General features: G+C 41.7%; 1 protein-coding gene across 1 annotated transcript in view; it reads left to right on the top strand.

Annotated features, from left to right (window-relative positions):
- Positions 1–13,299: 13,299 nt before the first annotated feature.
- KALRN (kalirin RhoGEF kinase) overlaps positions 13,300–27,923 on the top strand; it is a 716,112-nt gene continuing 701,488 nt past the window's right edge. The window contains exon 1 of the mRNA XM_026647403.1: positions 13,300–13,372. Within this exon, the coding sequence (XP_026503188.1) occupies positions 13,300–13,372 (73 nt within the window). The remainder of the gene's footprint in view (positions 13,373–27,923) is intronic.

The following is a 27,923-nucleotide window of genomic DNA, read 5'->3' on the forward strand; positions in this document are numbered from 1 at the left end:
TAAGCTTTCTTGTGCCACTCTACTGAGGGTACAAAGGGCAGATCAGGCCCAACCCCCACTCAGTTTCTTTCACCATCTGGGTCTGTGGAGCTCCTCAGTGTCCACATCTTCACCTGTCTCCTTTTTGCTTTGTTGTAAATCTTTGTGTAGGTATTTGAGTAACTATTGGTTAAAAAACCAAACTGGTTTAAAGGGGAAGTGAAAGGAGCTATAAAAATAAAATAAATAACAAATAGAAAAAAGGGGAAGTAGATAGCAATAAATATAAATCGAAGTTAGGAATTGTAGAAAATTCCTAAGGGAAGCAAAGGGACACAGGGAGGAATCTATGGCCAGCAGAGTTAAGGACAATTGGGAGGTGTTTTTTTTTTTTTTAACAATATACTAGGAATAAAAAGAATCCTGACAATGGTATAGGTTCATTATTAGATGGAAATTGTAAAACTATCAGTAATAATGCAGAAAAGGCAGAAGCGTTCCATAAATATTTCTGTTCTGTATTTGGGGGAAAAACAGATGATATAGTCTCATCACATGGCGATGCTAACACACTTTCCATTCCACTAGTATCTCTGGAGGGTGTTAAACAGAAGCTACTAAAGTTGGACACTTTTAAATCAGCAGGTCCAGATATTTTACATCCAAGAGTCTTAAAAGTGCTGTCTGAGGAGCTTGCTGGACCATTAATGTTGATTTTTAATAAGTCTTGGAGTACTGGGGAAGTTCTAGAACCCTGGAAGTAAGCTAATGTTGTGCCGATTTTTAAAAATGGTAAACAGAATGACCAGGGTAATTATAGACCCGTCAGCCTGACATCAATCCTGGGCAAGATAATGATATGGGACTTGACTAATAAAGAATTAAACTAGGGTAATGCACATCAACATGGTTTTATGGAAAATAGATCTTGTCAAACTAACTTCATATCTTTTTTTTTTATTAGCGTACAAGTTTGGCAGATAAAGGTAAGAGTGTTGACATAATATACTTAGACTTCTGACTGACTTGGTACTGCACAATATTTTGATTAAAATAACTAGAATGATATAAAATTAACATAGCACACATTAATTGACTTAAACGATCTAACTGATGGCTCTCAGCGTAATTGTAAACAGGGAATCATCGAGTGGGTGTGTTTCTAAAAGGGTCCTGCAATGATTGGTTCTTGGCCCTATGCTAATTAACATTATTATTAATGAAGAAAACATAAAATCATCACTGGGGAGTGGTAAATAATGAAGAAAGCATTTCAATATTGAGAATGTATGTGGTACTAAAGGATCTTGAGGTCTCGTAGGAACTGGAATCTCTTCTACTCTCCTCACGGCTAACCATCCCTACCAAGGACCTGATGCCTTGTAACTCATTGGCAGAGAGTGCCTTCCTGGGGCTCATGTCCTCTCGGATCATTATGCAACCTAGTATTCTGACTTCAGCAGTTCCCCTTTAGACTTAGAATGACCTAGGGACCCCTCTCATGAGAAAGCATTTCTGCAAGAGATACAATTGCTTCTCCTTGTAGGAGCTGTAGAGGGGGTCCATCTTTTGTTCAGAGGAAAGGGGTTTTAATCCTGATACTTCCTGATCCAAAAGGCAAAAGGGGGCCTCAGGCCCATTTTTGATCTAAGGCAGTTAAACAAATTCCTCAAAAAATCAAAATTCTGGATGGTCACTTTAGATTCCATTTTCTTTTCCTGGAGCTGGGCGACTGGTTTTCTGCTCTCGACATGCTCAGTCTGCTAGGTAGGACTGACTTGTTTGTGTTATCTCCAGTACAGAAAATAGAATTTATTGGAGCAGTCCTGGACATAAAAATGGCCAGAGCCTTGCTACTGCAGATGAGGATTCTTGCAATGCAAAGCCTCATTCTGGACTTGAAGGCTTATCCTCTCATCACAGTGAGGAACTGTTTAAGGCTGCTGCTGTTTCAGATGCTAAATGGCAGCGTGCACTTATGAGGTCCAATACGCCAGACTGCGCCTCAGACCCCTTCATGGCTGGGTGGCAGAGGTATATTCTCCAAGAAGGCACCACACTGACATGTTAGTACACGTAACAAGTTGCATCTTCTCCTCCCTAGATTTGTCAGGTCTAACCACCAACGTATGCTGGGGAGTTCCTTTAGCCCCACCTCAACATCTCTTACATGAATCATGGATGCCTTGGATCTGGCTTAGGGGACTCACCTGTGATACCTGCAAATGCAATGTCTCTGGTCTCCCCAAAATCTCAATCTTCACATAAATAGGGTGATCATATTTCCCAAAGGCTGGGGCTGATGTTGCTGCTCACCCGAGCCCTGCCTGCCTCCCGCATGAGGCTGGGGCTGGCATCGCTGCTTGCTCAAACCCTGCCTGCCCCCTGCTGGAGCTCTGCCTTCCCTCCCCCCCCACGGGGCTGGCATTGCTGCTCGCCACCCACCCCCCCGGCATGTTCATCAGCACCCCACTTTTTGACAACAGTGGGCATTTGTCCTCTTTGCTCTTGGCAACTGATCAAGTTGGCAAGAACAAATAGGACAAATGCCCACTTTTGCCAAAAAAAGTCAGGACAGCCACGACTGGGCTCAAAAAAGGTACTGTCCCAGCCAAAATGGGATATATGGTCACCCTACACATAAAGATTTAGCTTGCATGGCATTCCTTCCTCACATCAGAGGAAGGGAGATATTAGTGCTGACTGACAGTATGACCACCATGTTTTATGTAAACGTGCAGGGAGGAACCTAGTCCTCACTACTCTGTTGGGAAACAATCCTACTCTGGGACACATCTGCATCAGCAACTCTGTACTTCTGAAGATAGCCCACCTCTCAAGGGCTCAGAACATGCTGGCAGACCACGTAAGCAGGTTCACCCAGACATAGCTAGGTCCATTTTCCAGCTCTGGAGAACAGCCCCAGTGGATCCATTTACAACAAAGGACAACTGAAATCATCACCAGTTCTGCTCCAGAACAGGTTGCAACCTCAGTTTGTTGATAGATAGTTTTCTGTTGCTATGGTTAGAGGTCTGCTGTACACTTCCCTCCCATCCCTCTTCTGCCCACAGTTCTGTGCAAGGTCAAGCAGGGCAAAGCCAGTCTTATTGTAATCACGCTGGTGTTGCCCTGTTAACATTGGTTTTCACAGCTTTTGGACCTCTCAATCAGTCCCCCTCTGTTGCTCCCACTTCACACAAACCTAGTTTTGCAGAATTGTGTCTGCCTCCTCCACTCCAATCTCAAGGATCTTCACCTAATGATCTGGAAACTTCATGGCTAACATTGGCAGAGAAGTTCTGCTCTAAAGAGGTGCAGGAGGTATTGCTGAATAGTAGGAAAAGCATCAATGAGGACAATTTACCTGGCTAAAAGGGAAGAGGTTTTCCATCTGGTTGGGGCTGAAATGGGTCCCCTCTGTTCTTGCTTTTATTCATCATGTTCTGGACTATCCTTTGTATCTGAAACATCAAGGATTAGTGATTAGCTCATAGACTTTAAGTCCAGAAGGGATCATAGTGATCATTTAGTCTGACCTCCTGCACATTGCAGACCACAGAACCTCGCACACCCTCTCCTGTAATAGATCCATAACCTCTGGCTGAGTTACTGACATCATCAATCATGATTTAAAGACTTCAAGTAACAAGAGAATCCACCATTTACTCTCATTTAAACCTGCAAATGATCCATGCCCATGCTTTAGAGGAAGGCAAAAAATCCCCAGGGTCCCTGCCAAAGTGACTTGGAGGAAAATTTCTTCCCATCCCCAAATATTGCAATCTGTTGGACCCTGAACGTTTAACCAAGGCCCACCAGCCAGACACCTGGGAAAGAATTTTCTGTAGTAGCTCAAAGCCCTCCCTATTTAATGTCCCATCTCCTGCCATTGGGGATATTTGCTACTAGTAGTTGCAGATTGGCTACATGTCATTGTAGGCAGTTTCATCATACTATCCCCTCCACTTTCTCAAGCTCAGTCTTGAAGCCAGTTAGGTTTTTTACCCCCACTGCTCCCCTTGGAAGGCTGTTCCAGAACTTCACTCCTTTGCTGGTTAGAAACCTTCATCTAATTTCAAGCCTAAACATGTTGATGGCGAGTTTATAACCATTTGTTCTTGTGTCAATATTGGCGTTTAACTTAAATAACTCCTCTCCCTCGCTGGTATTTATCCCTCTGATGTATTTATAGACAGCAATCATATCTCCCCTCAGCCTTCGTTTGTTTAGGCTAAACAAGCCAAGCTCCTTGAATCTCCTCTCGTAAAGTAGGTTTTCCATTCCTCTGATCATCCTAGTAGTCCTTCTCTTTACCTGTTCCAATTTGAATTAATCTTTCTTAAATATGGGAGACCAGAATTGCACGTAGTAGTCCAGATGAGGTCTCACCAGTGCTTTGTTTAATGGTATTAACACTTCCCTATCTCTACTGGAAATACCTCACCTGATGCATCCTAGGATTGCATTAGCCTTTTTCATGGCCACATCACATTCGTGGCTCATAGTCATCCTGTGATCAACCAATACACCCAGGTCTTGCTCCTCCTCTGTTGCTTCCAACTGATGCGTCCCTATCTTGTAGCACAAATTCTTGTTTGTCCCTAAGTGCATGACTTTGCACTATTAAATTTCATCCCATTTTGATTACTCCAGTTTTGCAAATTTTATTAGCACACTCTCATTTTTTGTACCAAGGTCATTAATGAAAATGTTTAAATAAGATTGGTCCCAAAACCGATCCCTGAGGAACTCTATTAGTAACCACCCTCCAGCCTGACAATTTACCTTTCAGTATGACCCGGTGTAATCTCCTCTTTAACTAGTTCCTTATCCACCTTTCACTTCTCCTATTAATTCCCATCTTCTCCAATTTAATAATGTCCCATGCATAACTGTATCAAATGCCTTAGTGAAATCCAGGAAGATTAGATCTATTGCATTTCCTTTGTCTAAAAAAATCAGTTATCTTCACAAAGAAAGAGATCAGGTTGGTCTGGCATTATCCACCTTTTGTAAAACTATGTTGTATTTTATCCCAATTAACATTGATCTCTATGTCCTTAAATACTTTCTTTTTCAAAATTTGTTGAAGACCTTACATACAATTGAGGTCAAACTAATGGGCCTGTAGTTTCCCGGATCACCTTTTCTTCCCTTTTTTAAAAGTAGATATTATATTATCAATTCTCTAGTCATAGGCTATGACTCCCAAGTTTATGGATTTATTAAAAATCCTTGCTATTGGGCTTGCAATTGCAAGCCCAAGTTCCTTTAATATTCCTGGATGGAAATTATCTGGGAAATTACCCTCAGTTTGGTCCCATTAAGCTGTTTGTGTTTGACTTCCATCTCAGATGTGGCAATTTCTACTTCCATATCTAATTTCCATTAGCCACGCTGCCACAAACCCTAAGCTCCTGATTACCCTTATTAAAATTTGAGCGAAAGTATTCATTTAGGTGGTGGGCCATGACTAGATTATTTTTAATCTCCACCCAATCCTCAGTGTTTAGTGGTCCCACTTCTTCTTTCCTTGTTTTCGTTTTTGTTTATATGGCTATAGAATCTTTTTACTATTGGCTTTAATTTCCTTTGCAAGTTCTAACTCTGCTTGGTTTTTGGTAGTTCTCACTTTTCCCATGCACTTTCTGACCTCCAAGAAGTAGCTTTCTTACTGATCCTTCTCAGCTTCCATTCCTTGCAGACTTTCTGCTTTCTCTTATTAACCTGTTTGAGATGTTTGGGGTTCAACCCTTCTCTATGAATTTTTTCCCCTTGCTGGGGATGCAGGCTTCAAATAGCTTCTGCAATTTTTGACTTAAAGTAATCCCAAGAATCCTTCACATTCATATTCTTGTTCTTCAGTCCAGTCCACTTCTCTAACTAATTCCCTTAATTTTTTAGAGTTTGCTCTTTTGAAATCAAGAACCCTAATTTCAGACCTATTTTTGTATATCATTCCATTTACTTTAAACTGAATTAGCTCATGATCACTAGAACCAAGGTTGTCTTCTACAACCAGTTCTTCTTTGAGGTCCTTGTTACTTACTAATACTAAATCTAAAACGGCATCACCCCCTGTTGGTTTGGTGACTGGTGAAGAAATCTGTCTCCTATCACATCCAGGAATATCTGGTTCCTACCATTGCTAGTATCATTTGTCCTCCAAGCTATATCTGGGAAATTAAAGTCTTCCATAATCACACAATTCCCAGTAGTATTTATTTCATTAAATATATTAAAGAAGTCTCTAGCCATATCCAAATTGGATCTTGGGGGTCTGTAGCAGATCCCAAACACTGTCCCAATGGAATCTCTCTGTTAGCTTTCTTCCCCAACGAGATTTTGACCAAAACAGATTCTGTTGTGTCCATTCCATTACCTCTAATTTCTTTACAGTCTACCTTATCAATAATGCTACTCCATCACCTTTACTTCTGTCTTTCCTGTACAGCACATACCCTTCAATACCTGTATTCCAGTCATGACTAGCATTCCACCCTGTTTCTCTTATCCCTACAATATCTGGTTTCACTTCCTGCATCAGCAGTTCTAGTTCCTCCATTTTGTTACCTAGGTTCCTTGCATTGATGTACAGACATCTTAGTTGTTTCTGCTTGGCTTTGGCCAGTTTTCTTACCCAATTAGGTACAGCCATTTTACTGCCAGTATCACCTTCCTGACTGTTAGTGCCAATACCAATGACACCATCTTTCCGCTTGATGTCCATACTCCTATCGTCTGTTGTTCCTTTCTCTATTTCTGTATCCTCTCTTACTTGATTTTCCTCCCGCTCAGTATTAGACTCAGGAGTCGAGATTACATGATCATCTCCCAACCATTTCCCCCTAATTGCTAGTTTAAAGCTCTTTTAATCAATTGTGCCAACCTCCATCCCAGAAGTCTATTTCCCTCCTTACTCAGGGAGGAGTCCATCCCATGAGAACAATTCTCTGTCAGTGAATGCCTCCCAGTTGTTGAACACCTCCTTATGGCCTGAGCCACCAGTTGATCATCATAATCTTGTCTCGCCTTTGCTCTCCTCCTTAAGGGACAGGTAGAATTCCACTGAAGATCACCTGACCCTCCATTTTTTTTAAGTGTCTTCCCCAGCCTGGCATAGTCCCTTGATGAGTTCCAGCAAGAATTCAGCAATATCATTTGTTCCCATGTGAAGGACAATCAATGGATTCTTTCCTGCTCCCAGTAGGATCTTCTTCAGCCTCAGATCCACATCCGTATCTTAGCTCCCAGAGATAGCATACCATTCTGTTCTTTGGATCAACTCTGGTGACTGGCCTGTCCTTCTTAGTAGAGATCCCAGTAATGAAAGACCTGCCTCTTCCTGGTATTGGTGCGATTCTCTGGTTTTCTTCTTTCTGGCTGCAAGTCCTCTTGTCTTTTGTTCTGACTTGCAACCTTCTGCAAATCAACACTCTAGGTGTTAGAAGAGCATTAGCATTTTGTCAGGAGTGGACTAAGTCTTTCATATCTTCATCTCAATTGTTTGTTGCATTTGCGGACAGAATGAAGGGCAGCACAGTTTCCACACAGAGGATTTTCGCTTGGATATCTGGTTGTATTTCCTGTGCTACAGGTTGGCTAATGCAGAGACACTATATAGCATCTTGAGTCATTCAGCTAGATCCCAGGTGGCCTCTGTGGCATTTGTGGCTAACATGTCAGTATTGGACATTTGCAGGGCGGCAACATGTTTGCCTTGCACTATGCAATCTCTCAACAACCTAGAGATTATGTTAAATTTGAATGAAGGGTCCTCCAAGCCTTGTCCATTTGAAAGTGAGAACAGAGTCTATTTGAACTGTTTGAATGGACATGTGCAATCGCTCAAAGAAAAAAATGGTTACTAATGTTTCTGTAACTCTTGTTCTTTGACATGTGTTGCAAGTGTCCACTCCATGACCCACCTTCCTTCCCATCTCTATCAGAGTCATTCCAGTAGGAAGGAACTGAGGGAGGAGTGGGTCTGGGATGGCTCAGCCCTTTATGCCTGTGTGATGTGCACAAGACAGCAGAAGGTGCTCAGGCTGCTGTAACAGGTGCTGCTAAGGGTAAAAATTCTCCGACAACCGTGCACTGGAGCACATAAACACCTACAGTGGAATGGATGTGTGCAACACATCTTGAGGAACAACAGTTACAGAAAGGTGAGTAATCTTTCCCCCCCCCCCCATTAGATCACAAGTGGATGATCAAAGATTTAATTAGACATTGTATTTTCAAGGAGTGGGGTCATCTATCATTAGATCCGTTCACAACAAACAAACAGCAAATGCCTCAGAGGGTGTCTAAGCTTAGAATTGTTGTTGGACACATTCCTGATTTTGCAGTTCCAGGACTGATGTATGCTTACCCTACAATTCCTCTGATTCCTAGGATATTCAGAAAGATCAGACAAGCTGCTGCCATAGTCATATCGATAGTTCTTGCCCAGCTGAGGTAGTTTTGGTACCCTGGTTGATGCTCTTAATAATTTGTCTACTAAAATCCTTCTCTCTTCTTCTGGACTTAATATCACAAGACAACAGGAACATCTTGTATCTGAATCCATCCTCCCTCAACCTCAAAGACTGGCTGCTGGATTGAAGTAAAACATAGAAAGATCATGTTCCTCTGATGTCCAAAACAGTTTGGGAAGTAGAAAAGATTCCATCAAACAAACCTATGCTGCTAAATGGAAGAGATTTAAGATTTGGTGTGAACAGCATTAGCTACAACTGTTGACTCTCTAATTTCTACTATTTTTGACCATTTACTGTCCCTGAAAAGCTCTGGATCGTTGATTAGCTCTATTAGTATGCACCTGCCATTTCTGCATTCCACCCTCCTATTAAAAGCTACACAGTTTCCTCCTCTGCCCCTCCACACTATGGTTAAAATCTTTAAGAGTCTGATTTATGTTTTTTCTATCAATAAGCAACCCTGCTCCCCATGGGATCTCATTGTGGTTTTGGCAGGATAATTGGGCCCTCCATTTGAATCCCTGGCAACCTACTTTTTATTGCAATTATTTATGAAAACTTCCTTTTTGGTAGCAATTACTAAAAGGATTGGGAAAATAGTTTCCTGGCAACACCTCCCTATACTGTATTCCATAGGGATAAAGTGTCATTCAGACCCCATCCCAAATTCTTACCAAAAGTACTTAGAGTTCTGTTTAAACCAAATGATCCATCTACCAATATTCTTCCCTAAACCACACGGGGAGACTAAGCTGCATACTTTAGATGTTCACAGGGCCCTGTCCTTTTATTTGCAGAAGACCAAATCATTTAGATCTTCCTCTAAATTATTTACAGCATTTGATTACAGAATGAGGTCTCTGGGCTGATACCACCAGATCCTATCCATGTGGATTTAGGGTTGTATTAAGAGTGTGGTCAGGCTTCTCCGTGTGGGAGCCCTGAGACAGTGCTTAGACAGGCATGAAGTCAGGTAGGAGGACTGATGGGGAACAGCATAGGCTCCTGTGGGGGAAGTCCTGAGCTAGGGCCTACAAGGAGCAGGAAGAACCCTAGGGGAAGCTGCCAGAGTCCCTGGGGAAGGAAGACAGTGAGGGGAAAACCTACTAAGATGCAACAAAGGAGGAGCAGGAGCAGGTTCCTGTGGGAGAGGCCCTGAGGAAGGGTCACTAAAAACACTTGAGTGGAGCCCAAGAGGGGCAGAAGAGTTGTTAGTTAAGCAGAGAAGGGAGATGTCAGAGATCTGAGAACCAAAGGGAGGCTATGTTAAGTGCAAGCTGCAGGGAAGTAGCACAAGGCGGCTTAGAGAAAGGAGCAGCCCAGGGAAACAGCAGCATGTCTGAAGAAGCAGACCTAGTAGCTTAATACAGGGTCCCTGGGCTGAAATCTAGAGTAGAAGGTGGGCCTGGGTTCCCCTACCAGCCCCTCAGGAAGGGGCATGGAAGACCAACTGCAGGAGGAAATTAGGCTCCTGGGAGGCAGGGCCTAAGGAAGGGCCAGTAACGATACTTCAGCAAGCAACAGAGGAAGAACTCTGTAGAAGCAGACTGGCCTCCTGTGGAGGAGATCCTGACGGAGGGCCAGTAAGCAGGAGTGGCGCCAGGGTTTTTGCTGCCCTAGGCGGCAGCGCTCCTCCTCTGAGCATTCAGGGGGCCTGGGGTCTTCGGCGCCGGGGGTCCTTCCGCTCCGGGTCTTTGGCGGAAATTCGGCGGCGGGTCCTTCACTCGCTCCAGGACCCGCTGCTGAATTTCCGCTGAAGACCCGGAGCGGAAGGACCCCCCGCCGCCGAATTTCTGCCGAGGGCGGCAAAATGCCGCCCCCCAAATCCTGCTGCCCTAGGTGACCGCCTAGGGTCGCCTAGTGGAAGCGCTGGCCCTGCCAGTAAGAATACTTCAGTGGAGCCCGACAAGGGGTGGAAGAATTATTATTTGGATGGTTTAGCTTGGACTTTCAGTTGAACCTTTTGTTCTCCTGAAAGGGGGCAGAAATGTATGTGACTTGTCTGGAGGGCCAAGCCATAGAAGACCCAGCAAGATGCAGGCAGCCAGCAGGAGTTGCTGGAGATGAGGACCCTTTGCAGCATCACACCCTGACACAAGGGGTTGCTATGAGTGGTGAGTGCAGTTCCTTACACAATCTCAGACAGCTGCAAAACAGCTACTTGGTGTTCAATCCATGCTTTCACTAAACACTACTTCTTGGGGGAAGCATCCAGGTCTGATGCTTCTTTGGCAGAGCTGCACAGCAAACTTTATTTAAGCAGACTCTGAGCACCTACTGCCGTCACATCAAGTCATTGCTTGTGAGTCACCAAGAGTGTAATATATATACACACGCACTAGAGGATGAAAGAAAAATTATTTACCTTATAATAACCAAAGTTCTTTGAGATGTAATGTCGATATGTATTCCACAACCTGCTCTCCATCCCCATTACCACAGAGTTCTTTCATATCTGAATTCTGCAGTAGCAAAGGAACTGAATGGTGGTTAAGCCTGCTCTGCTCTATGTGCACTTGGTACTGGAGCACAAGGACACTTAGTGTACATGCCTTGCCCAAGCAGACACTGCTAGCCAAAAGACTCTGATCTCAAGCACATGGGGTGCATGCGCACCAAGAGTAGAATACATATGCACAACAGATCTTGAAGAACTCCAGTTACTGTAAGGTAAGTACCTTTTCTTAATCGTGATGAAAGGTGCTGAAGCATGAATAAGAGTTTCAGAAAAGGTGTGGGCAGTGTCTGGGGATGAGAGGCAGAATTATAGAGTTGAGCAATAAAGGGAGGTAGAGGAAAGTTCAGAGTCAAGTTTGGGTTGAGGTATAAACATAAGATTTGAATTAAACAAGAAGATAGACATGACGGAGTTTCAGTTTAGGTTTTGGTTTTTTTAAAGGGCCAGGTTTTGTACCCCCCCTACTAATAATGTATAGTACCTTGCTCCACAAATAATCCCACTGATTCCAACTGTCACTCTGAGATAGAATGGCAAAATCTGGCCTTAATTAGTAGATTATCAGTTTTGGATATGTTGTGTGGCTATAGTGGAATCATAGTAGCTGATGAGGTTGAGAATGGCAGAAAGTGAAGAAAGATTTTTCACCATTTGCCCCTGTCTTTCACATTAGTATCTGATTACCTAGATGTCATGGAATAACAGTAGGACATACGCTTTTCATCTTCAAGGCACTCTACAAATAGCAACTAGTTATTCCTCAGGATACCCCTTTCAGAAAAGTGCATAAATGTTATCCCTATATCACAGATAGTGAAACTGTGGTAGAGAAATTAAATCACGTGACAAGGCCACTTGTCAGACTTGGAACTAGAAATCAATATGTCTTGGTTTCCCGTCCCATTTTCAGACTACTAATCCATGCACCCCATCAAACCCAAAGCCTTCAAAAAGCAGAATGTGAAAGTACCTGCAAGAACAAACACAGTTTCAAATATCTGTTTCAGAAACCTGAAGTTTCATCAGCATGTTATGTAATAGAATACTTAAAAACCCAGTTTTGTTACTTGATTCTCTGCACTTTTTATAGATACTTACCACTGCAAAGTGCCTCATACCTTTTAAATTTGATATGAGAACAATCCAAATTGATGACACAAATGGAGAGTCAGCAAAGCACACATGGAAAAATCAGTGAAATCCTCTTGGAAGTTTAAGTACACATGTTCAGACATACACACACATACCTATTCAGGACATGGCACCCTCAGGAATGGAATTGGCAGCACTATTCTGTATACCCTCAAGCACTATCATATTGTAAGGGAAAATATTGTTTAAAAACCAACTGGCACTACAGTCACTGCATTAATTACCAACGCTGCATGTTTCTTTGAACTGAAATTCAACAGGAGCTAGCTATTCTGGGACACACTTCATTTGCCCGATTGTATTTTCATACACACCCAGTGGGTTTTTGTCTTGTTTTGAATCTGCCTGTAAAGAAAGAATGTTCATTGTGATCTGTATATCGGAAGGAAACCTCGGGTGAATGATCCATATAGTAAGGACTAGATCAAGCATTAGTAAGGGTGTGTGTGCGTGAGAGAGAGAAGGGGACTCGTAGGAGAATATACTATAGGGCACAATCCTGTATTAGCTGGGAGGGGTGGATTAGCTGATTTAAGAGAGATGGAAAGAATGGGGGAGAAAAAAGTCCCTTGATCATGCAAGGATAAAGCTCCCACGGAACACACACACACACACACAATCTCTCTCTCTCTCTCTCTTTCTCCCTTCCTCTTCCCTTTATAATATCCACATCCCAGCTTTCCTGCCTCCCTCAGGAAGTCCTGACGGCCAGAATAACCCAGGCTCGTTGAAATGATCATTAGGAAAACAACAATAGCTGGTGTGATACTGGCTCAGGCGGCTGCCGCTGCTGTAAGGAATTGAACTGTCATCTATGTAAATACAGCTCGGCCGGAGTCACATGTGCAGCAAGGGGCATTGTTGGCAAAGAAGAGAGGAGGAGGAGGCGAGGGGGAAGAGAGCAGAGCAGGTCTGAACAATAGAGAGAGGAGAGGGGGTTGGCAGAGAGCCTGCTGTTGCTGGAGGTGTTGGGGGGCGGGAGGGGACTGCAAACCTCACACGACTGGCAGGCAGTAGGAGCAGCTGCTGCTAAGCCCAGGGAGCAGCAGCCCCAGCAGAGCTTACCAGACACCATGGAAGGGATGATCCCGGCGGTGCACGGCTGGGCTAGCTGCTGAAAGCGCCTCTATCCATCCCTCCCTCTTTCTCTCTTCCTTTGCTTCTCCTCCTCCCTAACTCACTGGATATTAGCAGCAGCCGGGCTCGCCTCTTCTTTCCCCAGCCATGAATCCCGCAGAAGGGGCAGCGGAGGAAGGCGCTGTCCCCGATTCCGAGGTGGATGCTTTTTTCCGAACAGGTAAGGAAGGAATGGGGAAGGGGAGAAGAAGGAGGGGAAGGGGCTGCCATCGCCTGGGCGAGAATGGGATGCGAGAAAGGGGTTGTTTTGCATTGGCACCATCCTGGGGTGGGAAGCCACAAGGGACTGGTTGACTTGCTTTGTTTGGGGGTGCATGGACAGGGTTGGGGTCCTCTGGGTGAAGAGAACCCCGCTGATCTTCTCCTCCTCCTGTTTATATTTTGTTCATTGTCTCCTTCCTCTCCGCCCCCACCAAAAAAGACTTTAGTCTCACGGCTGGTGTGAGAGATATACACAGCCACTAAAGGAGAAGCCCCTTCTCTGGGCAAAGATGCTTTTGTGTTGGGGTTGTTTGCACAAGCACTTAACGAATTGACCGAGGATTGGAAACTGTTGGTTGTCAGTTTCAGAAGAGAAACCAGATTTATCCCCCCGCTTCTTGTTCCGTTTCCATTTGTTCCTTGGCTTGCTAGGAAATGATGCTGCTCTTCGCTTGTTACACAGGAATGGGGCGATCTTAGATCACTTTTTAAATGCAAGAGGGGAGGGATTACATCTCCTCCCAGTTCTCGCACGGTACAAGATCTTAACATTGCAGGAAATTTATCGTTGCTCTCTCCCTTTCTCCTCTGAGATTGGAAATACACAAAAGCATCTCCAAGATGTTCATTGATGGCTTATGAGAGCTACACATACAAAAAGACATGGCATTGGGTCCCTAAACACGCCTTTAGTTTGGGTTATAGGTTGGGTCAGGTGATGGAGCCAGAGGCTCCGATTTTAACCATCCTTATGCACATTGTCCATAATGTGTAATACCGCTTCCTGGATCACTCCTCTGATCAGAATGGAGAATTAGGGGTTAGCAAGCTGTGGGGAAAGGTCAATAAATAATAATCACTGTTAATTATTTTGAAGAGGAGTTTGCTTTCTTCCCTCCCTCAGCCTACTAAATTTGTACTTTCACTTGAAAACTATAAATATATTATATGCACAAGTACCCCCTTCCATCTCAAACAACCCTTGCAATCCTTTAAAAAAGGCTTTGTTAACCCAGTGCCATCAGTCATGTGTACTGTGGCAGTGGTACTGGGCATTAGGGACACTAGAAGTCAACACAGGTCATTACTGGTGGGAAAACTGGTGAGCATATTTGCTTGGGTATCTCATTCCTCCTGAGATGGACTTTGTTAGCAGGATCCAGAAGGTCAGGATCAAGAACAAATCCAATTGTATTTCAGTGAGTAGCGTGAGAAATAAATGTCCTTCTGTTTTAGAGGACAATACTATAACAGAGCATAAGATTAAATGTGACTCTGCTTCTTAAAAGAACATTTGGGCCAAATTCTCTAAGAAATGTGTATACACTAGATACCCACATAAAGTATTATTAGTTTGATGGCCCTTATCTTTATGTGGGATCAAAGCCCCAAGTGAAACAATTTATGGGATTCCTTCTGATTCTGTAGGCCGAACCTTAAAGCATTACATGCTACTTGGTAAATTTTTAATTAAAAATTGCAAAGGATGAAACACTCACTTCATAAGGGGATTGACCCTGGTAGTCTGGATTTGACATTTATTGCCACAGCTGTTTGTCAAGGCTTTACTTTTCAGCTGCCTTTTCCCTTCTACCTGATCATTAGTTATGCAGAGAGCTTCAGGCTCCAGTTACAACAAAACAATCATGTAATCACCAAAACTTTAAAGAAGTTCATTCCTGCAGATCTGCTACAATTATGGTGGACTGAACCCTGTTCATGTGAAAATGCTTTGATCTAGAGGATAACTATAATAAGGTCTGACTGTGCATATCTTGTGATCCACAACCCATTAAGCCAATGGATATTTGCCTCTTGATACCCTGCATGGCTACGAGCAAAGCATTTATAGATTTCCCATACTCCGGTGGTATAAGTGTTCTTGGGCTATTGAAGATTTCTGGAATGCACTTTAAAAAAATTAGCATTTGTCTTGGTAAAAATTTATATTGCTTCAGAAATCTCCCCCTTAAAAGCTTAAATCATTGCCTAATGGAACTTAATTCTCAACATAAGAAAAGATTACAACATTGAAGTCAAAGGGACTGTTCATATTTGTGTCTAGTTTGTAAAAGAAATCATACTAAATAAGAAAAGAACACTCAAAAAGAATCCCATGATCAAACATTTTCCTATTCTGTGTCCTCCTCCAGAAATTCTCTGCCTAAGGAATCATGAATATAATCTTGTTAGGTGTCCTATGCGTTTAATTTAAAGGGTTCCTGGGAGGGTTTTTGGCATTCCCATTTACTCAAGTAAGTAAATAGTTTGAATCTGAAGGCTTCTATTCCATTGTGTGTCCTCTCATACACAAAACACTGACACTGTTTAAAAAGAAATTGTTTACTAGTTCACAGACATGAATGAGCCTCATAGTTATATCAGGCATGTTTTAAAATTAATACAAATATAAAAACATAAGAACGGCCATACTGGGTCAGACCAAAGGTCCATCTAGCCCAGTATCCTGTCTTCTGACAGTGGCCAATGCCAGGTGCCCCAGAAGGAATGTACAGAACAGGTAATCATCAAGTGATCCATCTTGTCGCTCATTCCCAGCTTTTGGCAAACAGAGCCTAGGGACACCATCTCTGTCCATCCTGGCTAATAGCCATTGATGGACCTGATAAACAGAAATCAAGGCATCTGGTGGTGGGCCTAACCTTAGTGAAATTGGTTAATTTTTATTGGAATAACCTACTTTTCTATGGATGCTTGCTTGTCCTATTTGGTTCTCTGCTTTGTGTGCTGATATTGTGACTGCCTAGAGTTGCTGTTGATGTCAGTCTTAATGGATGCTAGAGAAAACAGCTGATGAGGTGTATTCAGGGAGAGAGTTTAGATAGAACACTTGTGAACAAACTGAGAACCTGACCCTTCCAGTTCCCTCTCAGGCAGAATTCCCACATAAGTCAACGGGAGTGTTGCCTGAGACAGGACTGTGAGATCAGATCCAGTATTACCCTTGTCTGACTTTTTGTTGTTGTCTTTTGTTAAGTGTTTAGTGCTATATAGATATGAATTTCTAGTACTTATGCAGATTTTATAAAAGACAATTTCTTAGTGTCTTGGTGCATTCATGACAATTAAAACAATACTTTTTTAACATTAGGAATCTCAGTTATGCAAACCCTTCATATACAAGACTACCACTCAAAGATTCTGCCAAAAATTGGCTATAAAAAGGGCACTCACCAAATTGTAGCTATCACAGGAAATAGCAAAAACTCAGAAGGCAGCGTTCCCAACGAAAACTCAGGGTCCTGACACTCTTCTCCATCAATATATCTCAGTCAAAAGCTTTAGTAACAGATGAGCTTTACACCGAGCATCGAAGGTCAGTAAACTCAGCTCTCTTGGACCAATAGAGGAAGCATATGCCAGAGATGAAGGCCCTTCACAGACAAATGTTTTAGCAAGAGCACCCAGCAATTCAAATGTAGGGTCTGTTATCAATGGCAATGATGATAACAGATCTGTAAGCTGTAAGTGGAAAACAAAATCAAATTAATCAATCCAAAGTAATAAGTGCTGGGCCTGATTTTGATCTCATACTGGTGTGAAACAGGGATAACTTGTTTGAAGTCAATGGACATACACCAGTATAACTGAGATCAGAATCCTGTCAAATATCTCTAAAGAAATGTGTGGCAGAGACTATTCTGATTTTAGTTACCACGGTGTATAAAAAGAGTAATTTCATTTACTTCAGTGAGATTATATTTGTGTAACTGAAATAAAAATTCGTAAATTCATAGACTTTACAGCCAGAAGGGATCATTATAATAATTTAGCCTGACCTCTGACTTCATACAGGCCATAGAACCAAAAGCAATAATTTCCACGTCAAGCCCAGAACTTCTGTTTGCGCTATAGCAATTCTTTGTGAAAGAATCTGGCCCTATGCCTTTATATACTTTATTAAGTTTTGGAGTTTTGATTTCTATTTCGTGACAAAGATTGAAAGAATAAAATGTTGCATATGTTCTTAAGAAAAAGTGTCACTGGTTTATTTCATATCAGCAAGTTAAATATGTACTGAGTTTTCCAGTTTTTAATGTTGTGTGGGACTGAATCCGAATGACTTTGTTGCTTAGAGAATGAATAGAGTAACGGAAGTCATGTTGTAAAGCCATGGTTGGAATGTCAGAACTTTCCCTGGATGTATGAGGACATATAAGAAAGGCTTTGTCTTTGTGCCTGTGTTCTAAGAGTTTCTATTACACTTTGGAAGCTAGGGTAAAACAGACAACAAAAATTTGCCAAACCTTAAATATTTATAGAGGTAAACTGATAGAAGAATCCAGCAAACCAGTGATTTCTTGAAAGAGCAATCATTAATACTTCCTGTACACAGTGGATAGGGTTTTCTTTTCTAATTCGTTTTGTGTCATCTAAATCTAACATTGTTTCTAATGTGAAGAGGCAGAATCTGTCATTGATTCCTGTGGGTGAGTTGAAAATTGATATTGTTTTTTTTTTTAGTGCAATGAATTATTCTCTTTTCCTTTTGCCTTCCACCAGCATGTTAGACTTTCACCATTGTTCATTTGTGTTCAAGTGACTGGCAGTTCTGCTACTAAATAATTTTAAAATGATTGGCAGTGGACAGGCTGTTTGATCAATAGATGTGCTTCAAATTATGTCTGCAGAAGAGTGCTCCTTGCGGCTGATGGAATCAAGTGTCTCCTAGTAGGACAGATAAATTGAATCAATCAACTTGTCTCTGGTGGTAAGGTGTACTCATGGTGTCTGACTTCCTCACCTTCCAACTTTATAATTTATAAGGTCCGTTTTGATAACGTACACTAATAAAGGAGGCTGTGATATGGAAAAGACGGTCATGTTTTGTGTTCCATTTGGAAAGGACCCCTGTTGTTTAAAGGGACAGTGACAATGTAGAAATCACACTTCTCTCTGGAGATTTTGCCCTATGGTATTACCAGGAATGTGGATTTTCATTTTACACTTTGCTGAATCTATAATGTGAATTATTTTTTCATATAGTTCAGAGGGTTACCTGGATTAGATTTTAGTCACTACTCACCTAAGACCAGATAGTCATGTGCTCCCCAACATATGTGCATGGAGTAGGGCCTCCATGAGCAGATCTCCCCCATTCCATGTGGAAGGGGACTTTCTTTTTGTCGTCGTCCTGACTTTGTAGACAATGCTCTATTGGTCTGGTGTCTGAAGACAAAAGGACCAGAAGTTGGGTGTAGCTGTGCTAGGGGCTATTAGTGGGGATAGCACTTGTACACAAAGCTTCTGCTCAGAGCTAATCCTTTACTGTCAAGTTAACAATCCTTGATTCACAAAACAAGGGGGTGTGGATGTAAAGGAAACATCAATACAGCATGAACATTATCTGCATTAGTAGGTGTTGCTATAGGGCCTGATCCAGTGCCCGCTGAAGTCAGTGGGAAAACTGCCATTGCCTTCATTGAGTTTTAAATCAATCTCACAAGGAAGAACAGCATTACTGTGAAAGAGAAACCCCACAGAATAATACAATGGCAATAGTGCTCATGAGTAAAGGAAACCTCTTTACAGTGGAACATAGATGGTCAGATTTGTGTCTCAGTGGTCTCTCATCCATAGAAGGGGTGAATAGGTGTAACTAAGAGTCAGCTTTGGCCAGGAAAGTATAAGTATCACTGTTTTTTCCATGGCTGTATCAAGGCCTTGACAGAGTGTTGGGGAGTAGAAGATTTTTAAATATAGGATTGGATTTCAGAGATGTAAAAGAACATGCACCTTCTATGCTAAGGACCCTGTGGGGAATTCGCCCATTGGACAGGTGTGTTGGGTCTCTTTTAGGCAGGCAGGGCTGGTATGATGTATTTTGTTGTTTCAGCTGCTGTGACCTTATGGTCCCAAGGAAGTTTGATTATGGATGTATAGAAGCAGCTTTATTATTCCACTGTGACATGTACAATACAGTACCTACTGGTATTTGGAAATACTTCATAGCTATATCAAAGAAAATACTTATGGAGCGTTAGACCTTATAAACCCAAATAGCTGTGCGTTTTATGACTTGAACTTAAAGTAAGTCAAGAACAAGCTGAGATATTTGTGCTCTTATTTGATTTGGAATGGTGTCCTGCTTTTAATATTTTGGTGAATAAACAGCTTCTTTTTTTATAGGTCTATATGGTGCACATGCCCTGTGTTAAACTATGAGGATTCTACCACTTAGGAAACTTTGCCCTATGAGCCTTGTAAGCATAGCTGGGAGGTTTGTAATACACATGTTGCAAAAGAAACCTGAATATAGAAAAGAAAGAGAAAGCACATGTAGAAGTAAAATGTGATCGTCTTACTAGAGAACTCTGGAATGCAGGTGGCTATAGGAGAAAAGTCATGGCAGGTTTGAATTAAAAAAAAAAAAGTTAGTCAGAGATTCTAGGACAAATTATGATCTCAGTTATCCTGGTGTAAATCTGGAATAACTCAATTTACTTCAATGACTTTATGCTGGATTTTTCACTAACATAAGTGAAATTAGAACTTGACCCAAACATCATGATGACATCAATCATAAATGCATTTCTAGGTCAAGCCACCTGTGGAATATGTGGGTTGCAGTACCAAGTTATGGTCAGTTTTGCACATGAAAGGAGTCATATTTGATGGGGATATTTGCAGTTTGCATGTCATTTCAGCTGTGATTTAGACTGAAGTTGGTATTTGAACCCAAGGTACACCTCCATTCCCCCATGCAGCATTATAAAGGACAGAATCCTATTTACTTGACTACCTCATGTGGCTACAGATAATATTAGTTTCTGGTACTATATATTTTTGCTCCTTATTGTAGTTAAGTGTGACAGCAGATTAGTAGAGAACTGGGAAAAAATCATTGCTGTTTCAATAATTCCTGTTTCCTGATCCAGCAGGCTGAAGAGAAGATCGGTGATAGCCACAGATGAACTTTAGAAGATTGGGATCATATTTATAGTTGTTGCTAAATTTAGCCTCAGATAATTTAGGCTTCAAGGCATGAGTAGTGCCATTGTAGTCCATAGGACTATTCCTATGCTTAAAATTAAGTAAGTGCTTAAGAGCCTGGCAGAATCAGGGCCCAAGAATGGAATTCCATTTTTACTTTTAAAAGCAATGTGTTAGTTTATGTATTAATTAATTAAAACAATGTTGTATTTAATTGGGGTGATCTGTCTCCCTCTATCTCTTTTGCCTACATTTATGCCTTACAATAGTGTCTGAGCACCTCCTAGTTTGTGAAAGAGGCCAGGTAGGTACATAGACAAATTAGGCAATCCCCCCTTAAAGGCAACAAATTGCCTTTAAAGCTAAAAATGAAATTCCTTTTCTGCAGCCTTAATTATCTAAGACACCGTTTTTGTTTCACTGACGGAACAAAGAACTGTAAGTAGGCAAGCTATACTTATTAGTATAAGGTCACATCTTGCTTTTCTCAGAATAATAAGAGGAAATTATCTTCAGTTTAACATCAGTGACTGGTGAACCAGCTGCTCTGGTCATTTGTATTACTAAAGTGGCCTTGGAGAAAAAAGTGAGTGGTGTTTGCAGCGAAAATTAAATTAACTCATTATATAATCTATAATAGTAGCTCTATGTGTTAACTCAGCTGTGTTTTTCAGGTTTTTGATCACTTCTTTGTAGTAAGTTGTACACAAATGGCATAAGATGACCTACCTTATTCTTTTAAGAAATCATTAAAGAGAATGCTTTTGAATCAGAGAACTTTTGTCTCTCCTGGAGATTGCAGGAGTTTCTGGTCAAGATATACTCTGTGAACCCTTAGTAAAACAGTAAAGGCAATGGGCCAGACTATCTCTCACTCCCATGTAAACCCTATTGTCTAAGAGCAAACTTTGACCCAGTATGTTTATTACTTGAAATTAGTATATGCTTAGTAAAAGGAACTTGATGGAGGTTCTTTACTAATATTGTAGTTTCTGGCATATTTCCTGATTCCTGGAGTGTTCTCTGGCACCCCTACTGTTTTAATCGCAACTGGCAGCCTATATTCCGAGCAGCAACATCAGTTGGAAACAATGGTGTCTGATTCTTGTTTGTCAGCTGGGACAATGGGCCTGCTGATGGGTTGTGGTAGAGGGGAGTGTGTTCCTTTTGTATGGCAGTACAGGCATGGCAGATGGCTAATTGGACATCATAAACCACTGGGGCAATGGGGGAAGCAAAAGGAGATCTGCAGGGATTATCAACTCATGATCAACCATAAAATATTAAAGAAAGGAAAGAAGTTTTCTATCAAAGCAGTTGAGTTTAACTTTTTGCTGCTTGACCATATGTCAGCCAGAAAAAGGGTAGAGGGACATCCTAACTAAACTCCTCGCTCCAGCTAATGTAAAGCATATTTCATTAGCTGAGAGCAAACCATATTACTGTATGGAAAGGTAGGAAAACATATAGTCCCTAGAGATGCTGCCATGGCACTTAGTAAAATTAGCGGAGTGTATTTTTCACTAGTCTTGTAAGAGAACATCAAACTGTTGTACCAAACGGGATCCAAGCTGGGAAACAAGAGTATTGTTGCAGTACTATTTCAATAGGAGAGGAAACATAAATTGTGCCAAAGTTTGGCTTTATATGTCTAAGGACATCAGTGATACAGTCACTGAAAAGTTAGAGTTGATTTGTGAGTAATTAATTTATTTCTTTAAAATTGTTTTTGTTGGGTTTTAAGAGTTTGAAAAACAAATATTGTGGGGTCAACTCCTGAGGCCACTGGTCTTTATTCTGGCAACTGAATTAAAACAACTCAGTAAAAATGGAATGATGAGCTCAAGATCTGAATCATTGCTATTTATTTTTAATAGTAAGCATGCCTTAATTACTAGATCTTCAAAGCTTAATTGGTGGAATTCTTGGTTCTGGGCAAGAAGATCATATGTTCAAGTCCTATGCCAGAAGATGCAGCTTATATTTTATTGACAGTATATGGTAGCACTAGTCAGAAGTGCCATCCTTTGGATAAAATGTTAAACTATTCCTTTATGCCCATCCATATCAGCCATTCAGGTGAAAGATGAATAGCTCATGGCATTTTCAGAGTAGGCGGTAACTCCAGTGTTCTGGCTCACCTTTCCTCTCTCCATAAAACATGGTTTAATACCTAACGCTTTAAGAGAGCAATTGCTGAATATACAATGGCTGCTTCTACATTTGTCTACACAGCTGTTCCCTGTCACTGTCTCAATTTGCTGTTTTTTAAAATGTTATGGGGTGCTTGGGTAATTGATTATGAAAGGAACTAAAATAACAGGTTTCTGGCATTTAATAAATACATTTACATTATAGTAAAAATGTACCCACCATAAATGAAAAATAAGAAATATGTAATACTCTACCAAACAATGGACATGATCTGCTCTCTATGGAAATATCTAGCCTGCTTGTAGAGCAGTGTCCCCCTTCCACTGTTTACTGTTGACTTTCCCCACACCACCTTAATGGAAATTCTTGCTGAAAATTTTCAACTAGTTTCTGCTGATTCCAGTTGGCCAGTTAGGTTTTGGGACTATTAGTCTATTGTTTCCTGAGACTATGGGTGCAGAAGAAACCAACAGAGACCAGCGGAAGGATTCTAATGGAATTCAGTGGAATTTCCATGAAGGTACCCTCTTACTTGCCATGCTGTATTGTAATTTTTTATTATTTCTGTGATCTAACTTGGATTGTGAACTCCTTCAATAAGGGAACTTGTCTCTTTATTTGCCTTTAAACCACCATGCATGGTCCAAAAGGGATTTGAAGAAGAACATGGTGACCTTATGAACTAGTTTGGAGAGATTGTCCCAAGTGGAAGAAAGTACAAAGACAGCTGCGAGAGAATTGAATAAATAGATGGTGGAGACTAACATTAGTAGCTGAGTGGAGGGAATGGGGAAGGTCAAATAAAAGATGAGTAGATAAATAGAGGTGGACAGAATTGTCTAGGGCCTTGAAATTTGAGGAGAAGAAGCTTGAATTTAATATGCTAGAAAAGGGAGATCCAGTGGATAGATTCAAAGAAGGGGAGTTCCATGGTCAGAGCAATGGGCAAAGAAGAGGGTCTTAAGCACCTGTATCTTGAGAATGGACATGTGAGTGTTAGGAAGGCCACATAGGAGGAAGTCACAGTAGTAAAGAAGTGAGAGGATGAGGGGCTTGAGAGTTTTAGCTGTTGGATTGAAGGAAAAGGTTAGATTTTAGAAATAAGATAGAGGTAAATGTTGCCGGATTTGGACACTGCCTTGATATGTCATATGTGTGGTGCAAGAGAGGAGAAACCTTATACACATACACTGGTCAATGTTATAAAATCAAAAGCATAAGTTACCACAAAGTGGTATTGCAGGCACAGCAAGTTCTTCTTCTTAAGTGTAGTTACATAAGTGTAGGGAGGTAATGTGATGTCTCTGACAGATCATGTGCCACCTGAGGCACATTGCGTATACGCTAAGAAGAAGATACCCCAGTGTGATAACTGTTGGTATTTTAATGGGATTGCATTACACATGCATTCATAGATACAATACATATACGATTTATGTTATTTGTATATTATAAACCAACTAAAGAGTCTTCTTTTTACTTCAAATATGGCCACTCTTGCGTTGATGCTGCAGGGATCAGGTGCTTGATGATGAACCAAAGGCACTAGAGAAAGCCAAATCCTTGTGCATTCTGATTCATATTTATTGCCTTCTGTTCACAGAAATATGTTATAAAGAGCTAGTCTCTTTGGAACTGACTGCCACTGTCTTCACAGCAATTTAAACTGTCTGCTTCAGCACAGAAAAGCAGACCTGAGAGTTCAGGGGATGATGCTAATAGAATCAGTCTGAAGCATTCAGATAAATTCAGTCTGAAGGAGCAAGTCAAGCCTAACGGGTGAAAAGTAATGATCTTGTGAGCTTCAAGGGCCTGGATCTACTGTGTGCAAATCTCCAGCTAACAGCTTGCTCCAGTTCAACTCAGTTCTATTCAAAAGCTAGCCATGTTGTTAAATAGCTCAGCCACCTATTATAGGATCCTGTTGGTCTGTAATCTATACACTTCCCCAGGTTGTTTATGAATTTCATAATGAGACAGTCTGCTAAGGAAATCTTTTTGTGTGTGTGTTCGTTTTGTTTTGTGGGATGCTGATAAATTTTGGCCTCTTAAGAAGACTCTGACACTAAAACCAGATATAGAGAAAAACAGGATGGTTGGATCATTTTACATTAATTAAAACAGTTTTGTCTTTAAAATGTTTTGTAGAAATGGTCCTTCTAACATCTAAACCCTTACCACAGAAAAGGGTCAAAACCCCATTTGTCTATACCATTTGTCAGTATAATTCTATACTGAATTATGCACTAGGGCATAATCAGAAGCTCTGAACTGGTTGCTGTGATTGGAATTGATTTCATCTCTTGGTACAGCTGCAGTTCCACCACAGTGCTTTGCGTGGGAGACATACAGTGGTGTTGGTCATGTGCAGTGATCCAAAGACAATAGATAGTAGTAGATCCTTACTCTGAGTAGCAGTTAAATGATAACTTTCTATAGCATGCACCTTGAGATATAGTCAACTAGAGAGTGGATATGTGCAGAATAAGCAATAATTGTTTTGTCTGATTCAGCATTCCTCAGCTCTCCTTGGTGTTGAGTGGTAATAAAGATGATAATAATTAGTTGATAATACTTTGTATTTATATTGCATCCAAGGATCACAAAGAATCAGAATCCCTATCTGTAAAATAGGGATAATGATACTGATCTCCCTTTATAAAGCACTTTGAGATCTATGGATGAAAAGCACTATATTATAGCTAGTTTATTATTATTTTATTTACTTATAGATATGTATGATACTTCTCTATTTCATTTAATATTCATAAGATGGGGATAAGTGAGGCACAGTTATGATTTGTGATTTGCCTAAGTTTACACACTTACATTATTAAAAAATACCTGGTTAGCTAAACCCATTTTTATAAATACTAACACAGTTTTAACATCCTTTGTCTGGGCAACATGGACCAAGGGAAAGCATGCCAGTTCCTTTTTGCAAAACTGTTTTCAAACTTCAGAGCCTAAAGTGCAGCACCTAAATCCATGCTTAGGAATCGGAAATCAAAGGGAGCTGGGAGCACTTAGTCCTTCTGAAAATCAAGCCACTTTTATGTAGGTGACCTACTTCAGGCACACAGGCTTGCAAATTTTGGCCTTAATCCTGGAAATGGGATTAACACACCTTTCCCTTGTCCAGACTAACCAGTCAAAGTATCTTAAAACTGTGTTAGGCTGATGAACCTGTTTTTAAATATATATGGGCCAGGTCCACAGTTGGTGTAAAAAGTGGCTTTATGCTAGTGAAGTCAGTGGAACTATGCCAATTTACAGGGCCGCCCAGAGGATTCAGGGGGCCTGGGGCAAAGCAATTTTGGGGGCCCCATCCATTTAAAAAAAAGTTGCAATCCTATAGTAACATGTATTTGGAAATGTAAAAAATAACCAGTGAAATACATTCAAAAATTAATGTTTAATAATTTGAAAATACATGAAATACATTAAATACTTTAATGGTATGTATACATTTGCAATTGCATAATGGGCCGTCGCTGGGTGATGGTGATGGTTGGTGCCAATGGGCTGTCGCTGCCTGGGGGTGGCGCTGCTGTTGCCCAGGGCTGGGTGGGGAGCTGAGCTCTGGGTTGGGGGGGTGCCCGGCTCAGAGGGGCTGGGCTCGGAGCTGGGGGTCAGGGTTGTGGGGGTTGAGGTCGGGGGGTGTCCGGCTCAGAGGGGCTGAGCTCGGAGCTGGGGGTCTGGGCTGTGGGGGGGATGGGATCACAGGGGTGTCCGGCTCAGAGGGGCTGGGCTCAGAGCTGGGGGTCAGGGCTGCAGGGGATGGGGTCGGGGGTGCCCGGCCCCAGCCCCTTACCATGCCGCTTACCCCCGCCTCTCCTGGAGCCTCAGCGAGCCGCGTCCAGGAGCGGCCCTGGACAGTGCTGCAGCGGCCTGGCTCCAGCGGGGCCTGAGCTTTGGCCGCAGCTCGCAGCCCCGCCCCCTTACCACACGGCTCCGAGCGGGAGGAGCTCAGGCCCCGCCCCCTTACCATGTGGCTCTGAGCGAGAGGAGCTCAGGCCCCACCCGAGCCACGCCGCTTTAGCCAGGGCCACTCCTGGAAATGGTGCGCTGGGGGATGGGGGAAGGCGTAGGCAGGGGGGAGCCTCTGACATTCTCGTGGTGGCCCCTGCAGGGCCTGGGGCAAATTGCCCCACTTGTCCACCACTCTGGGTGGCCCTGCCAATTTATACAGACTGAGGATCTGGTCCAGGCTCAGCTAACATGCTTTTTGTGTGGTATAGATGGGACCTAAATGAATCAATGGCAGAGTAGAAATATCTCTAATTTATGTATCTAGACTTTTATACTGTGCTTATCATCATAGAAGCTTTGGGCCTCAGCTGAGTGCCTAAATCCCTTTTAAAATTAGATTTAGGCTTCCCAGTCAGTTAGGCAGCGCAACGCTGAGTGCTGCAACACCTAAATATTTAAAAAAAAAAATTTGGATCTGAGTGCTTAGAAGCCAGGAGTTTAGACTCCCAGTCCTCTGCACTCACTACTAGTCATAGTCCTGTGTTACCTTTTTGTAGTGAGCATGCTATAAAAGTTGCATCTATTCTGAAACACTAAATGTAGGAGAAATTTAATTACATGCTATTAAAAAGTTCCACCTACATAAAAGAGCTTTGCTTTCTAGCCCAGGTTTGGTAATTTATTTCATATTTTACATAGATCTCTTCTTGAAGGGAATGTTGTCAGAACCCATTTACAGCCCTGTTTCTGCTTTTTGCCTTTTACATTTGCCAGTTACTTTTGTGCCTGAGTTCCCTCCATTCGGCCATCAAACTTTACCATGAATGTCTCATACAAATGTTGAGTCTGTTAGTAACAAGAACATTAGATTTCTGGTCAATTCCTTGCAATCAGGTTTAACAGAACTTTAAACTTAGTATATTGCTTCCTTTCCTTAGTCTAACCTTTCCTCGTCCTTTATTCTCCTGATATAATCTAATAAATGTAATTGTAAAAACTGTGCCTCTCTGTTCCTGATGGAATCACTCAGTTATTTTTCAAGGTAGAGTGGAAACCCCTTATGTGAGTATGTTTTAATGTGTGGGTCCTGAGAGCAGTTCAAACAATTCTGTTTCTCTCCTTTATTTACCAGCAACACTCCACAGATAAAGTACAATAATAGATTTATTTCTACCCATATTTAAACACTATACCAGAAGAACAGACAACCTGCATATAAGAAACATAGACCATGGAAAAAACACAGGCGGGGACAGAGGTCTAAACAAACTCACTTGGATTCACTTAGCAGAGCTTCCGTTTCATATTCTTTTCTGTCAGAGGAGTCTTGGAGGCTACAGTGGAGGCAGCGGGTATGGATCCACTAACCTATGGACCCTTAAAAAGCAACAGAGAGTCCTGTGGCACCTTTAAGACTAACAGATGTATTG

This window comes from Terrapene carolina, unplaced genomic scaffold (assembly GCF_002925995.2).
Source record: "Terrapene carolina triunguis isolate 2854851 unplaced genomic scaffold, T_m_triunguis-2.0 Scaffold62, whole genome shotgun sequence".
Lineage (NCBI taxonomy): Eukaryota > Metazoa > Chordata > Testudines > Emydidae > Terrapene > Terrapene triunguis.